The sequence below is a fragment of the Labeo rohita genome, chromosome 21 (assembly GCF_022985175.1).
Source record: "Labeo rohita strain BAU-BD-2019 chromosome 21, IGBB_LRoh.1.0, whole genome shotgun sequence".
Taxonomy (NCBI): domain Eukaryota; kingdom Metazoa; phylum Chordata; class Actinopteri; order Cypriniformes; family Cyprinidae; genus Labeo; species Labeo rohita.
In genome coordinates, this window is record NC_066889.1 from 6,262,693 (window position 1) to 6,279,202 (window position 16,510).

At 35.1% G+C, this 16,510-nt stretch overlaps 2 protein-coding genes across 4 annotated transcripts in view; both read left to right on the plus strand.

The window, feature by feature from the left end:
- The first annotated feature begins 1,193 nt into the window (after window positions 1-1,193).
- Window positions 1,194-13,170, plus strand: pgk1 (phosphoglycerate kinase 1). Its single transcript, XM_051093300.1, has 10 exons — window positions 1,194-1,360; window positions 2,810-2,860; window positions 3,920-4,075; window positions 4,310-4,454; window positions 8,364-8,467; window positions 8,587-8,706; window positions 9,632-9,746; window positions 9,927-10,106; window positions 10,194-10,371; window positions 12,438-13,170. Exons 1-10 carry the CDS (start codon window positions 1,296-1,298, stop codon window positions 12,575-12,577), a joined length of 1,254 nt encoding a protein of 417 aa, XP_050949257.1. The 5' UTR covers window positions 1,194-1,295; the 3' UTR covers window positions 12,578-13,170.
- Window positions 13,171-15,506: 2,336 nt separating this feature from the next.
- The window catches only part of amot (angiomotin), a 33,987-nt gene continuing 32,983 nt past the window's right edge, over window positions 15,507-16,510 (plus strand). The window contains exons 1-3 of one of the 3 annotated variants that reach the window (XM_051092581.1): window positions 15,507-15,570; window positions 15,878-15,999; window positions 16,316-16,366. In XM_051092581.1, the coding sequence (XP_050948538.1) occupies window positions 15,515-15,570; window positions 15,878-15,999; window positions 16,316-16,366 (229 nt within the window). In that variant the 5' untranslated portion in view covers window positions 15,507-15,514. Of the gene's footprint in view, window positions 15,795-15,874; window positions 16,000-16,315; window positions 16,367-16,510 lie in introns of all 3 variants that reach the window. The other 2 variants (XM_051092580.1, XM_051092582.1) reach the window with 2 other exon arrangements.

The following is a 16,510-nucleotide window of genomic DNA, read 5'->3' on the forward strand; positions in this document are numbered from 1 at the left end:
TATAATAGAACATAATGCAATAGAAGAAAAATATATGTAAAATAAACAGAGTTGCATAGGGTAAGTATTTTTCCTCAATTTGTTTTGTATTAACTTGTATGACTTGTATGGGTTTTTAAAAATGTGAGTACCTTTCTTTTTTTTTTTTAAATGAAAATCATTAATTTTGACATGGACGAAACAATATAAAGTGTTGGACTAAATGTCAGTAAGAGTATTGTGTAATGGGACCATATATGGTTATTAAATGTACTTAAAAAAACTTACATTTATCCGTTCACCAAACACCAACATCAACCTCTATCCCAAATAAAAACACCAAATTATCAAACAAAAATAAATAAATAAAAGTGCAAAAATGATACCGATATAAGTTATTTTTTATCTTTCTTTTTGCTTAAAAAAAAAACATACAAAAGACCAAGTAAACAACAGTAAGAAAAAAATTAATACATTCTAAGAAGTCCAGATTGCAGCATAACAATAAATATAACAAATAAACATAATAAGAACATTAAAATAAATTAATTAAACAATACAACACAATACAAGGGGCTTAATCGTCAAAAAATACCTTCAACAGATGACATAATTTAAGGGCTTTTTTAATGACGCATGAGTTTTAAGGATTTGAAGAAGACAATTAAATCTTTCTGGTATAATACTTTATTTTTGTATTATAATGACAACCAATACATTTTTACATCACAAACTGTTTTATAAAATATTTAGTTAACAATAATATTATACTGTTAATTTCATTCAACAATTCCAAAAGAAAAAAGAAAAAAATATTTTAGTTTTAAAAGCCAGCTATTATTTACTTAAAACTTAACCAAGCATAGAGGTCATCCCATATTATTTTTAGATAATTTGCATAAAAAGACAAATATTTAATATAAAATATTTACATAAAATATTTATAATATAAACAAAACAGATTTTGCAATGACTCTACGTCCCCTTCACAAAAAGTGCACTCATTACACTCCAAATTAAAGCTGTAGTTATAATATTTGAATTCTATTTTAATTCAGCAGCTCAGGGTCTCTAGATAGGGGGCAGCAACATTGCAGCACATTCTGTCAATGTTGTCTCACATCCTTTGCGCTCAGTTGGGCATTGATTGACAGCAAGTATGTCCAATGAGCGCTACATTGAGACCCACATACCTCGATTAGAACCCGCCCACACTGTGTGCATCAGCATCAAGCTAAGGTCACTCTCATTCGGGAACTTACCCAGCACTGCACCACACCAGCTAAAGAGAGATTTGCTGCAAATCCACAGCCAGAATGTCTCTGTCAAACAAACTTACTTTGGACAAGGTGGACGTGAAGGGAAAGCGCGTGATAATGAGGTGAGTATGAATTGCCACCAGCACTTTCCGTTGTATTACTTCCTAACAGTAAATCAGCATACGCATTGCTTTTCGTTAATGGGATATGCTTTGTGGCTTACTTTTGGCATTTAAAATTCAAATAATTATTTCGGCATCGCTCAAGGTTATGCGAATGAACGCCGTGCCAGTTCAATCATTGATAACCGGAAGTGTGTCTGTCACGCGTCACGTTTTAGAGATTCCAGATACGTGCAGGATGGCAGATACACCGAACGCACGTGGAAGTCCTTTAATATCTGTCATAACTCTGCTGTATTAAAATAAAGGCAAATCTACAAACCTGTAACATAATTACAGTAGACGCTGTAAAAACGTCTTGGTGAAATGACACCACGCAGCTACAAATGTCAAATGGCCAGGGAGCCACTGCTCACTTTATTTTTGTATTATACTGACAACCAGTACGTTTTCTCATCACATACTGTTTTATAAAATATTTAGTTCGTGTGCTGGTGGGTTTATACCAGTATTTTCATTTAGTGGCTTGTTCGCACTTGTTATACTCTTTGTCACTTACGCATGACAGGTAACGTTATACTTTTTTCCATGCACATTAATTAATATTCTTTCTAATATATTCCGCTAAACGACGTCTACATCATCTCAGCAGCTATTAGCATAAATTACCTTTGGTATGCTGAACACAGCCAAAAGGCCTGCCAGCAAAAGGCCTAAAAATCCACACTGGCGGACAAACATGCCCCACCTACAGTCTCCCGCTTTATTTAACATTTTTCACCCATATATAAATACTCAAATGCTGTAATGGCATTTTTGAGTAAGTAATTAGTAGGCATTTTAAGTGTGTCACGATGAGTCAGTATATCCTTTTACAGCAGTAGCTCGGTGCTCTTACAACGTCCACTGTCAGGTTCTGAACTGCTATATCATTGTCTAATATTGTATTAATAATATAACAGTATCCGGGACTCTTCCCTGAATACATGTAATGCTTTAGGGGGCTTTACAGTATTACGTAATTCATTGTAGTCATGGAGACCGTGTGAACGTGCAGCAGTGTGTGTACAGCTATAGTGTGTAGCTTACAGTGATGCTGATGAGATATGTTATAGATTCAGTTGTTTTTTTCAATCCTCCCTTTTATTTAAAGCTTTTAAATGAGTACATTTTTATTAGCTAATTACAGATGTTTTTCTTAAACATTAAAATACATATAAGCTATTAGAGATAAGTACTTATTAGAGGTTTGGGATAAATTGCCCTAAATGACTTTTAATTAGCACTGAGCTGAGGATATTTTTCCATGTATGGCTTGTTATGAATGTATTTTCTTAATTTTTTTATTTTCCAAATAATGAATGAGCAATTTAATAATTACATTAGAGCATGATATTTTATGTAGTTTATTCTGTAGCAGATCAATTTACATTTCTCTGTCTCCAACAGGGTTGACTTCAACGTTCCTATGAAGGACAAGGCGATAACAAATAACCAGAGGTGAGATTCATATTGCATTTTTTTTTAATCTTGGTCAATAATGGTTCTTTTACATCCTGTTGAAATATTGCAGTGTTTTAATCATTAAAATGGACCCACAGCTTTGCTGTTTATAAATTGTTATACACTTACAGTCATGCTAAAAATTCAGCTTTGAAATCACAGGAATAAATTACATTTTAAAATGTATTCAAATAGAAAAATGTTATTTTAAATAGTACAAATATTATAAAATTTTACTGTTTATGCTGTTCTTTGGATCAAAAGAAATCAGGCTTGGTATACAGAAGAGACTTTAGACTAAAAACATTAAAAATCTTACTGTTCAAAACCTTTTGACTGGCTGTGTATATTATCATTCATGCATTCATTCATTCATTCATTCATGTCTGTTTTCTTGCAAAACAATAAAGTTCTAGAAGTTTGAGCTTTACTTTTACAATTTTAACATTACATTTTTTACTGCTTAATACATATTAGTTTATATAATTTCAATGGTACTGTTTAAAAGCGTACTTGGTTTAAAATACTGTTTGAGACAAAAATATCAATTTGTGATGACAAAATGCATTTTCTTTTATTAAATGTGACCCTGGACCACAAAACCAATCATAAGGTTTGATTTTTATTTTTATTTATTTTATTTTTTTTAATTGTTTTTTTCTGAATAAATAAGCTTTTCATTGATGTATGGTTTGTTAGGGTTGAACAGTATTTGGCTGAAATACAACTAGGAATCTAAATATTGAGAAAATTGCCTTTAAAGTTGTCCAAATAAAGTTTTAATATATTTACGATAGGAAATTTACAAAATATCTTCATGGAACATGATCTTTACTTAATATCCTAATGATTTTTGGGCATAAAAGAAAACTCGATAATTTTGACCCATACAATGTATTTTTGGCTATTGCTACAAATATACCTGTGCTACTTAAGACTGGTTTTGTGGTCCAGAGTCACATATTTATTTTCATGTAGAACTGACTCACTGTTAAAAAAGACATGTTAGCCATATGCTACAGAATTTGTAACTTATATTATATATGCTCTCATCAGAATCAAGGCTGCAGTCCCATCAATTCAGTATTGTTTAGACAATGGGGCCAAAGCTGTAGTCTTGATGAGCCATTTGGGCCGGCCTGATGGAGTCCCCATGCCAGACAAGTACTCTCTGGAGCCTGTGGTTGCAGAACTCAAGACCCTGCTGGGAAAGTAAGAGAGCTCAATATAGACTTTCAAACCTACACATATTGCACCATCACTTAGAAATAATATAAACCTTCAAGCTACATCTGTTTGACAGCAGTGATGTTATATAGCTTTACTGCATAAACATTAGAAATGTATGGTAGGAAATCAATCTCAAACTGACATCTTAATTGCAATGCATACAAAATTCAGTTTATTGCTCCGTCACCAACCTTGCCGTTTAATTTGCTTATAAAGAGACGTTCAGTTCCTGAAGGACTGTGTGGGTCCAGATGTGGAGAAAGCCTGTGCAGATCCACCTGCAGGTTCTGTCATTCTGCTGGAGAACCTGCGGTTCCATGTGGCCGAGGAGGGCAAGGGCAAAGACGCATCGGGTAACAAGGTCAGTGCACTGCACATCAGTGGCTCTGCAGAAAGTGCTTGGTCATCTTACGGGTTTTTTGAGTTCTTAAGACCTGTATAAATACAATTAATACAGTCCATACAGAACAGATTCTAAATAACCTCTAAATAAATCATATATCTCAGATTCTTGTGATAATTAAACAAGTTGGAGCACACATTCAGGGTAACCCAATAAGAAACCAAAAGAGTTTATGTTGCATTAATTACCACAAAAAATACACAGCTCTCCAGGAAAAAAAAAGATTTTATGCATAATGGAACTTTTAATTACAAGCAAGTTCAAAATACAGTGAGACTCTTATTTTGAAATGTTTATGCTTTATTACTTCTAGCTGCTACTTAAAAAGGATGAGGGAGATAAATGACTGTACAACCATCTACAACACATTAAAATATAAACACCATAAAGTAAACGCTGTCATAATTCGTAAGCGGCAATCACTCAGCATAAATGTGCATAAATGTATTAATTATAAACCGTGAGCCTGTAGAATTCACTACAGTGCTGTGTTTTAACGTGAAAATGTAAATTTAAGACCTCTTAAAATGATAATTAAGAGATTTTGGTGAAAATATAGAACATTGAGATATTAAAACTACAATGTCTGTTATTATTATTATGTTATTTTTTTATTATACTGTACTGTTTTTAACATAAATAGACAACAGTTTTATTCAGAGATGTTTAACTGATGTATTTAAAAAAAATATTACCTGAATGTATTTGAGATTTTTTTTTTGTCTAGTATTAACCTTAAATGTCTTATAGCTTCTTGTTAATTGTATGACTTTTGTTATTTATTCTGTATGTGCCATGAAAATAGCCTTGCTTCAGACAAAAAAAAATCTCATAAAATAATAATAATAATAAAAAAAAAGCATAACATATTGATTAAACTAAATTTAAGACCTTATAAGGTCCTGAGATAACAGTATGATCTATACAGAGGGATCTGTGGCCTTAAATGCCACCTGCTCAAAAAAAGAAGGAAATGAGAACAAGGTATTTGGTATTGGGATGCTTACAACTACAGATATTTAAAGGGATAGTTCACCCAAAAATGAAAATTTTGAAGCTATTTTTGAAGAAATCAGAGCCGTGCATAGACAGCAACACAACTGACACGTTCAAGGCCCAGAAAGGTAGTAAGGACATTGTTAAAATAGTCCATGTGATATCAGTAGTTCAACCTTAATTTTAAGAAGCTGCGAGAATACTTTTTGTGTGCAAAGTAAACAAAAATAATGACTTATTAAAAAATCTCAACAAATTCAACAAAGGACGCCCTCTAAAATTAAGCTGGTTTCACAAATCTCTTACCACATCATTCTGTTTTGGCTCAAGAAGCTAATAATTGGCTTTAATCATTATGTTAAAGCTTATCTACAAAGCAAAGGCTACTACTGTTAAAGGCAGTTGGTGGCTTTGCATGCATGCAGAGATACTGTACGCAGTTGACCTATTGACATTTGTAGGAAGGTCAAATGTGATCATGTGGCTTTTCTGGTCCTCGGAGCCCTGGCTGGAATGCACACTGGGAAGGGGAGAAGAGAAAGAGAGAGGGGCGAAGAGCAAAGAAAGAGACAGGGAAACTGCTTATGTTCTTTGCTGGCAGGCGACTGCGGTGAACTCGCACTTGGCATTTTCTAGGCACCTGTGTAACCTTTCATTCACAGTAGTTCAGGAGTCATGAACTTTGAGTGCATGTGTAGAGCAGTAATGTGATCATATCTGTATGTAGGTTGGTCTTGATCCAGGGGCCCTACTGTAACTGGGTTTAAAATACTTTCTACAGCTTACTATGCAAACACAACCATAAGTGGGCCATTTGTTGGTTTACACATTATTGACATGTTTCAAAACGTGAACATTGCATTGGAACAATAGTTCAACCAATGGCGTGAGTTTAGAGTGGGTTTGTTTATTCAGGCTGGGAAAATAAATCGATGCATCGCAAATCGAAAAATGATTTTGCATCAATTCTGAGATTTGCCGAATGCATCGTGATTTTCTCTCTCTCAAATCGATTCTGAGCTTTATTTTTATCAGCAGATGGCACTGCATGCTTTATAAGCAGCTGTATTCTACTTGCTTCCAGTTCCTTACACACTTTTGAACCTAAAATAATCATTCATGAAGTTTAAAGTGCATTACAAGTGTTCACAGTAGGCTGTTTACACTAGTCTTGCATCATAAAAGCAGACTCAACCGAACGCACATGCGGTCTTATTCACCACTGATGCGCAAAGTGTGCAGTTAAAATTTAGATTAGAGCGCCATCTGCTGTCAAAATCTAAGCTCCGAATCGATTCCAGAGAGAATCGTTATGCATTCGAAAAATTTCAGAATTGATCCACAAATCATGATTATCGCAGCCCTTATGTTTATCAAACTAAACTCTACACATAAAGACAATTATTCAGTGAGAAATAGGCATGTTGCGATAGTCTGTGTTACCGGTTTTACCCGGTATTATTAACCCCACTATAATTTAGATTTTTTTAATAGTAATAAAAATCTTTTTGTTCAGTTAGAGAACAGACAGTACAATTAAAAGCTGTACGTGACTGCTTAAAGGAGAAAACCCTTCAACTTCCAAATTATCCTACATCACTGCAAAAGTTTTTTCAGACTGACACAAACCTTGATGCTATTGATGTGATAATTTTTTTACGAAGAGGGGTAACTTAATTCTCTTCCATGGCACTACAAATAAAAGTAGCCAACCAATAAGATTTGGCACAATATAAAAATACTCATTTGTGGTGCTTACGAACTAAAGTAATAAGCCACAAGAAGCCGTGGTTTACAGTGAATTTATAACAGCTAAGGGGCGTTGTAAAACCCCCCTTAGCTGTTATAAATTCACTGTAAACCGTGGCTTCACAGGGCTTTGCTTTTCCATATATGTAGTAAGGTTCTACAAAATAAAGTGTAATGATATTAATTAAAATTTTATTCTGCCGCTAAACAATGTTGTTCCTCAGAAATGGTTATGGTTGCAGTTGCAGCGGTTGCCGAGCTACACACAAAAGTAAACAAAGGTGTAGGTTTGTAGTGTAATTTACAGCAGCTTAGAACGTGGCTCAACCAATCAGAATCAAGGACCAGAACTATCCGTTTTATCCACCTTATTTTCCCTGTAAGAGAGGGCGTGGCCATTTGTAAATATAATGTGTCTGACTTCCGGTCTCATCCACGTCCAGCTATTTTTAGATGTACAAACAACTAATTTTGCTGGTTGATACTGAAAACTGGTGTGCCTTACCAAGTTATTTTAATGTATTATCGTAATTATGAGAACAATGGTTCGTAGTGCAAACAGTTTTTCCATTTACTGCACTTCGTTATTCTTGTTATTTCTCTACTGTGGCTTATGAACCGGAAATCTTACATATTGCCAGAAAACGGCTTACTTCCACATTGAAAAACAAGATGGAGAAAGACTATTTTACTATGCGACAGTGAATAGTAGAATCTGGAACCTGCTGTCCATACTGAATACAAAATCTGAAATGTTTTAAACATGTAAATACTTTATGGCTTTTTTACTCTCTGTGGCAAGCCAGTGTCAGAAATGAAAGGTTGAGCAACACTGCATTGTATACTGGGAAATTCTGGGTATTTCTGCCTTTCCATAAGCGCCACCTAATGTCTGTCACTGAATTTGCATTTTCATTCATCCTTTTTTTTTTTTTTTTTTTTTTTTTTGGATCTGGATCCAGTTTTTGCGCCAGTCAGTTGTGTTGGTGTGAACAGATCTTAACAGAGCATTTTCAGTTGTTTTTTTTTGCAGGAATAATGCAGTTTTATGCTAAGCTTTAATGCTATTTTTATTTTCCAAGTGGCACATAACTTAAAAATGATATTTACTCCTCTTTTTAGACCAAAGCAAGTCAGGGGGATATTGATTCTTTCCGTGCCTCCTTGTCCAAGCTGGGTGACGTCTACATCAACGATGCCTTTGGAACTGCACACAGAGCTCATAGGTGCTCTATTACATGAAACAGTGATAGAAAAATATAAATTACCAAATTTACACTATTAAACTGTATTTTTCTTCTTGGTTGTTTGATACCCTGGTCTAATGTCAAATGTCTCACTCTAGCTCCATGGTTGGAGTGAATCTCCCTCAGAAGGCAGCTGGTTTTCTGATGAAGAAAGAGCTGGACTACTTTGCCATGGCCCTTGAGAAACCACAGAGGCCTTTCTTGGCCATTCTTGGAGGGTGAGTATTAATGATGGAGCACATTAATAGCTTATTTTAGTTCTGCATACTGTCTCGCTTAAGTTTTAACCAGGTTTAGTTGTTAGAACCACCAGAAGTTGCTTTGGTCTTGAAGGAACTTGTGCATGATCAAAGGAAACCAGCAGTGTATTGACCAGAAGATTGAGCTAAACTTCTACACAACTACATGTTCACCAGATATAATAGAAGATATAATATAAGATGCTTTCTAGAATGCATCTGTCTTCTTTCACTTGAAGAACCTATCAGAAAGCATCAGTGACGATCCAGAAATAGATGAGTTTATCCTCTTATGCAACAGTAGGATGTGTGATAATATCCTTTTTGCTCTAGTATTCTTTAAGCCTCACCTCCCATATGTGGCTGTAAAAAGAACTGAATTCTTTTAACATTTGTAGATTTCTACCTTTTCATAGTTTCATGTCCTGTTAGTGAAATGCTGAAAACTTTGTGACGCAACTATGCAGGATGCCATGATGAAACTCACTCAATATATGCTGCAAAGTGTTCTTGTGGAAACAGAGAATTCAATGGAAATGAATTGCAGAAGTCAGAGTCCAGGCCATTGCACAACTTACACACATACTATGTCTTTTTTCCCCCTGAAAGCATCCACCCCTGCACATTCATTGGCCGTCACTCATTTACAGTTGTGACTGAAGCAGTCCGTGTCTGGGGTTTGTCCCAATAACAAAGTTCACTGAGAGAATTGACCCACCGATAAGCTGTACTGGAATGCACAACAAGCCTTAAACGTTTGTTTCATATATAAACAGTCCGAGGGCACTTCCTGCAGTTTCTCAGAGGCAGAAGTTTTTAGTTTCATCCCAAAAAGATTTATATTTAAAAATGAGCATTTTATTGAAAAGACTTTGTTTGATTGATTGTTGCTTTGATCATACAGGGCCAAGGTCAAAGATAAGATTCAGCTGATCAACAACATGTTGGACAAGGTGAATGAGATGATCATTGGTGGAGGAATGGCCTTTACCTTTCTTAAGGTTCTCAACAACATGGAGGTGAGTCGAGTGGCTTGAAGCTGCATTCAAACATTCAACCTGCAAATCAAAGTGACCAACTGCGGTTTTATTTTTTAAATGTCAGTGTATTATAGAAATGTGTATATATAAAACATCCTGTTGCAAAAAAAAAAAAAAAAACCCTCTTTGAGTTTTAAAAAATTGTTTACTTGTCCTCAGATCGGCACTTCCCTGTTTGATGAAGAGGGTGCCACTATTGTGAAAGACCTCATGGCTAAAGCTGAGAAGAATGGCGTGAAGATCACACTTCCTGTTGACTTTGTCACTGCAGACAAATTTGACGAGAAGGCGGCGACAGGGACTGCATCAGTAGCCGATGGTATTCCAGCTGGCTGGATGGTAAGGCAGACAAATGTTACATTCTTTAGAGCTATATGATCTCCTTTGCCTCTGGGGTAAACTAGAAATGGTTCTTCTTCTGTCCAGGGTCTAGACTGTGGTCCTGAGAGCTCAAAGCTTTATGCAGAGGCTGTAGCCAGAGCCAAGCAGATTGTGTGGAATGGACCTGTTGGTGTGTTTGAGTGGGACAACTTCGCTCGTGGAACCAAGAACTTGATGGACAATGTTGTGGAAGCGACCAAAAATGGCTGCATCACCATTATCGGTAAGAATTTCGTTTTATTGTTTCGGTTCTTGTCTGAAATACACGTAATTGCGCACATTCAGTGGTTAAAGGGATAGGTCACCCAAAAATAAAAATTCTGTCATTAATTACTCACCCTCATGTTGTTCCAAACCTGCAAGACCTTCATTCATCTTTAGAACACAAATTAAAGTAGTAGTTTACTTCTAGAACTAAAATTTACAGATGTTTGCTCACCCCCTTGTCATCCAAGATGTTCATGTCTTTCTTTCCTCAGTCGTAAAGAAATTGTATTTTGAGGAAAACATTTCAGAATTGCTCTCCATATAGTGGACTTCTGTGGTGTCTGCGAGTTTGAACTTCCAAAATACCGTTTAAATGCCGGGCTCTAATTGATCCCAGGCAAGGAAGAAGGGTCTTATCTAGTAAAACAATCATTTGTTTTCTAAAAAAAATGGACAATTTATATACTTTTTAACCTCAAATGCATCTTGGACAAGGGGGTCAGTAAATTATCTGTAAATTATTGTTCTAGAAGTGAGCTTTTCCTTTAATCTACCTATTATATCATACATAGAAAGATTCCAAAAGCAGACTGCCTTCAATATAAGCTGTTTTAAGACTAACAACAAAGTTTTGAGTTCTGAAACTTTAAAGATGTATTTATGATACAATGACCTCTTTTATGTCAAAAGGTCAAGGCAATTTTGGTTTCTTAGGTCATCACCCCTTTAATGGCACAAATATTGGCAGATCTAGCTGTTAGGTCTTCTTGTGTGTATAGCCTGTGTAATATGCTTGTACTCTGTGCATGACGGTCCACACAAGGATCCAAGCCGTGTGAATTGGATGCGGACAGGAGAGTTTCAGTCACTGGAGATACACAAGAGAGCAACTTTAAATTCTTGATTTCAGATCAGTTTACCATTATGTCATATTCACTGTGTACTTAATTTAAATTTAAAATTAACATTACCTGGTCTTTGCAAAAAAAGAATATTCCCAGTCCACCCAGACTTGCCAAATTACTGGGTTATTTCCTACTTTTTTATTCATTCTTTTTAATGACTTATTTATTTGTGAACAACCTATTCATTGCAGAATCAAGACGTTCCTGTTTGAAATTTAAGTTCAAATTGTTTCAAATTGACTCATTTCCAAATGTATCATTTCTAATTTTTAAAATGAATATTACATAAATATAAATTTAGCTGCAGAAGTTATGCGTGTTATTCACTGTTCTTAAGTTAAAGGTATAGTTCACCCAGAAATGAAAATTACCCTATGATTTACTCACCCTCATCCTAGGTGTATATGACTTACTTCTTTCAGAAGTTAAAAAATATATTTAAAAAAAGTCCTGGCTCTTCTAAGCTTTATAATGACAGTGAATGGCTGTTAAGATTTTGAAGTTCAATAAAGTGAATCTATCCATCATAAAAAGTCCTCCACACAGCTCCGGGGTTAATAAAGGTCTTTTTAAGTGAATCAGTGTGTTTAAGATAAATATCCATATTTAAAACTTTATAAACCATAATCTCTAAGCTTGTTCTAACAGTTGTACGTGCGTTCATGAGAGAGTGGCATTCCAGCAGATGAAGTAGGACGTACATGTAGCGTAAGCTCCGGTAAGACTATGCTAGTCTCGTGCGAACCAAGTTTTGTTTACAGCAAATGAAAACAAGTCTCCTCTTGGCTTATATCAAAACTATATTGTACTTTTTATGATGGATGGATGCACTTTATTGGACTTCAAAATCTCCACAGCCATTCGCTGTCATTATAAAGCTTGAAAGAGCCAAGATATGTTTTAATATAACCCTGATTGTATTTGTCTCAAAGAAGAAAGTCATATACATCTAGGATGGCCTGAGGGTGAGTAAATCATGGGGTCATTTCCATTTCTGGATGAACTATCCCTTTAAATAACGTGATTATGTGATTTATAGTCCTATTGACTCCTTTTTGGCCATTGGCCACTCAGCTCTCTAAGATATCGCCATCGGCTGTTTAAAAAAAAAAAGGCCATATCGTTTGACCACTATAATAAACTTAGAATTCTAATTGACATCTTTGTTTAAATTCAGGTGGGGGAGACACAGCAACTTGCTGTGCCAAGTGGGACACAGAAGACAAGGTCAGCCATGTGAGCACAGGAGGCGGAGCCAGTCTGGAGTTGCTGGAGGGTAAAGTGTTGCCTGGTGTTGACGCCCTCAGCAGCGTATAATTGCTCTGAGCCTCTTCTGCCAGAGGCTGGGTGCTCATCTCCCAAGAGGCTGTCATCCTTACTCACTCAGCGTTTGCGTTCAGCGTTCTATCACCTGTCGGGATGCAAATGACAACAACTCCACTCTCTATGGACAGCTAACAATATGCTGTGTTAGACTCTCTGACCCATATTCAGATCATCCATTTGCTTTTCTTCTATCAAATAACTTAATGCGTTTCTCATTCAAGATGTTTCATCCATTATAAGTGCAAGGTTGACATCAGCAGTAATGGCTGTTCCTGCTTCGAGAGATGGTCATTTGTTTTTTCTGCTTATGTGTTAATGTGTCCCATTGTAGTCTGAATGTGTGCATAGTGTAATCGTTGTGTGTTGTAATTCTAGAGTTTATATTTGATATTTGTGGCCTCCCACAGATGTTGAGTACCTGTAATACTGTAGACACTTTCCTCCCCATATTGCACTTGTCATCCTAGACCTGCAGCTTATGAGATAGATGTTCCGCACTGGAATTATTGTGATGGGCTACTGTTAGACCCATGCGATCTGTCGTGGAGTAAGAACAAAATAATAATAATAAAAAGACAAAATTCCTTTGCTTTGAGTCATTTTTTGTTTGCAAAATTGTGAACCAGTTACCATAGTTTAGGTGAACACTTTCAGAGCATAACAATGGCTTTTAAAGGGACAGTGGTCTTTTTTAATGGTAATATAGTTTTGGCTGATGCAATAAAATCCTGGTTATGTTGTGACTACACCTTATCATGAAAGGTATTATTGTGACAACTGTGATCTGTTACAGTTATCATGGATTAAAATGCAAAGAATGCATTAAAAAATAGTTGTAAGGTAGTTGTAAAAAAATAACTTCTAAGGTGATTAAAGGTTAAATAAAGTGGGCCGCCTTAAACCTTCGTTGATTCTACCCAGATTCATTAAATAAACTGGCATTCATTGATTCTTTTGTTATTAACATATATAACTGACTTTTTAGAAAACAGAAATGAGTGTATGAGAAATTAGGTTCAAAGATGGAAGAAAGCAAGCCAAAGCATAAAGTTGATTGTGGAGTGAAAAAAAAGGATGAGAGGAGCAAAACGTATATGTAGAGTACAAGACTTTAAAATAGTAATAAAAATTTGTTTATTTAAATTGTTTAGAGAAAACAGACAGAAAAAAGTTACGCCTACATACTACATCATCCACTGGAACACCACTCTCCCGTGAACGCAAAGGACAGTTAGCAGAAGCTAGAGATTACGGTCTCTAAAATTTTAAATATGGATATTTTCCCCCTGGAGCCATATGGACAGAGCTGAGTAGTAACTGATTACATGTAATCCAGAATACGTATCAGATTCCAAAAATTAAGTACTTGTAATTAGAGCAAGTTACATTTTAAAATACTCAAAATCACACTACAGTTAATTTTTTTTTATTACATGATTACATTATTATTCACACAGTAGCAATACATTATTAATCATTTATTGATTCTTACTAATTCCTCTTTTTATCTTTTAAATTCTTCTTTCTAAAATAGTCTACTGCTATGTGTCATGTACTATTGAAAGGTTTTTGTCATTCAAAATCATTAAAATGAACAAATTCTCATTATTTTTTATTTGCAGACATTCTCAAACTTTTTGTCATCTGAACCTCTTTCACCTTATAGACCATTTCGTCAGATGTAAACATACTGGTCCCGATACACTTCCTGTTTGTTTTTTTTTTACTTTACACAAACATCACAAAAAAATACAACCAACATAACATTTGACTGGATGAAAATGTTACATTAGCACCTTTAATATGTATTTGTATATGTGAGATAAAAAAAACAAAAAAAAAAAACAGGAAGTGCTTCTGGACCATTGTTTACATCTAGCGAAATGGTCTATATATTTACTTTAAAGGGGTGGCCAATCAGCAATTCTGTAAAAAACAATATTTTCTTTTGCATTAAACTTTGAGCATTATAGCTTTGCAGATGTTGTTTATGCTCAGATAGCAACATTACACACTAACTAAAGCTAAAAAAGTGAAATCATAATCAATGATCCCTTTAAGATTTACCCCTGAGATTTTAAAATAAATATTTTCATAATTAAGTATCATATTTGCATGTTCACAGTTCTCTGACATTGGTTAATGGTCATATGGCATGCAGGTATATTTGCAGAGTTCAGATGCAAAACCAGCTAAAAGCCATCTCGGTCAAAAATGAGATAATGATACTGAGTGAATGCTCCTGACACATATTATACGTCCATCAAATACTTTTACTTCAAATTCGCTAAATTCCAGCCTCAGCTCAGTCAGAAGTACCAGTGCTTACATAGAAACCTATACAAAATAGCCAGAAAGAAATGCTCATTTTAAAGAAAAACGTCAGATGGATTTAGCTGGTTTTACATCTGAACTTTTCATTTCTTCTTTTTATTTTTTATGATTTAATTAGTTATTAGCCTTTCATTTAAAAAAATGTACTGAAATGGTGCGGCCATTTGTAAATTTTATGGGTGTGGCTTCCAGGCTTATCTGTTCAGCTATTTTTAGCTGTACAAAACAGCTCATTTTGCTGTTGGATACTGCAAATTGGTGTGTCTTACCATATTATGTTAATGATTTGTCTTAATTACGAGCACACTGGTTTATAGTGCAAACAGTTTTACTGTTTACTGCACGTTGATATTCTTCCGGTTGTTTCCTGGCTAAAGTACCGGAAGTCTCACCCATAGGCTTACTTCCACATTAAAGAATGCGCTGGATACCGAACATTCTTTATTTACAAATCGAAATGAACTTAAAATATTACTTATTCTCTTTTACTTGGCTCGTCGTGAAATTTAAGTTGTTGGGGGTCGTGGACTCTAGACTACATTTCCCATAGTGCACGGTGTTATCTTAGCTCCGCCCTCACCTGGCGAGGTGTGTATGCGTCATTTAACAACAGCTGTGAGCGAAAAGTGCGGGTTGTTTTTGGGATTAAGGTAAGATATGTTTTGTTATTTTTAGCCGCTGCTAAAAATCTGTTTTACAGGACAGTGCACACGCGAACAATGAGCCAGTAAAGACTTATGTGAGCGTCTCCTTTTTACAACATGCAGCAGTGGAAGATGGAGATCAGATTAATAGCTTACTGTACATGTGCATTGATTCAGTGAAATGGATTTCATAGGACTTTATACTTACTTCTCTTCAACCAATAACTTTGGTAAACAGCCTGAAGTCGAAATATTTATGTTTATTGTTTGTACGTTATATTCAGTGCTTGTATGATGTGTTTTTCTAAAGAAGGAACGATGCAGAAGGAGAGATTGTAAATGCAAGCATGATTTCAATCGAGGACTGGAGTCCAGACCAAGTGTCCACATGGATAAAGCATATTGGATTTCCTCAATATGCCCAAAGTTTTGTGGGTGAGGGGATTCATTTTCATCGAAGATCCAAGGCGTTACAACATCACAAAGACTTTAAAATTAAACCGCAGTAGATTTTTTGGATTATTAAGGGTTTTTTTTGTTTTGTTTTTTTCATTGTTAGTCTTGTTGCCAATCACAAGAGGGCGCTCAGTTACAGTTTTCAACCCTTAATGTTTATAATAGTAATTGTAATAGCATTATATTTCTGGCTCAAACACAACTGTTATATACTATGTACACATCAATATAACTTCTCATATTGTTACTTGTTACTTCTCATAAGAATAAAATATTAATATTTATGTCTTCACAGAAAATGGAGTTTCTGGATTAGATCTTTTGGAAGTTACTGGTTCAGTTTTAGGTAAGACTTTTTTGTCTTACTTTTTTTTTTTAGCCATTTTATATTTGCTGTCTTGACACTTTTGTTCAACGTCGCTGCGTATGTGTGAATTAGTGTGCATGAATAATTGTTGGCCAAAAAAAAAAAAACCTCATATTTTATGTT

Bases quoted from the DNA above. Each gene is read 5' to 3' on its own strand.
- pgk1 (XM_051093300.1), top strand. From the start codon at position 1,296: ATGTCTCTGTCAAACAAACTTACTTTGGACAAGGTGGACGTGAAGGGA. The intron at 8,707-9,631 runs GTGAGTATTAAT...TTGATCATACAG, and splicing joins TTCTTGGCCATTCTTGGAGG to GGCCAAGGTCAAAGATAAGA. The intron at 10,107-10,193 runs GTAAGGCAGACA...TCTTCTGTCCAG, and splicing joins GTATTCCAGCTGGCTGGATG to GGTCTAGACTGTGGTCCTGA.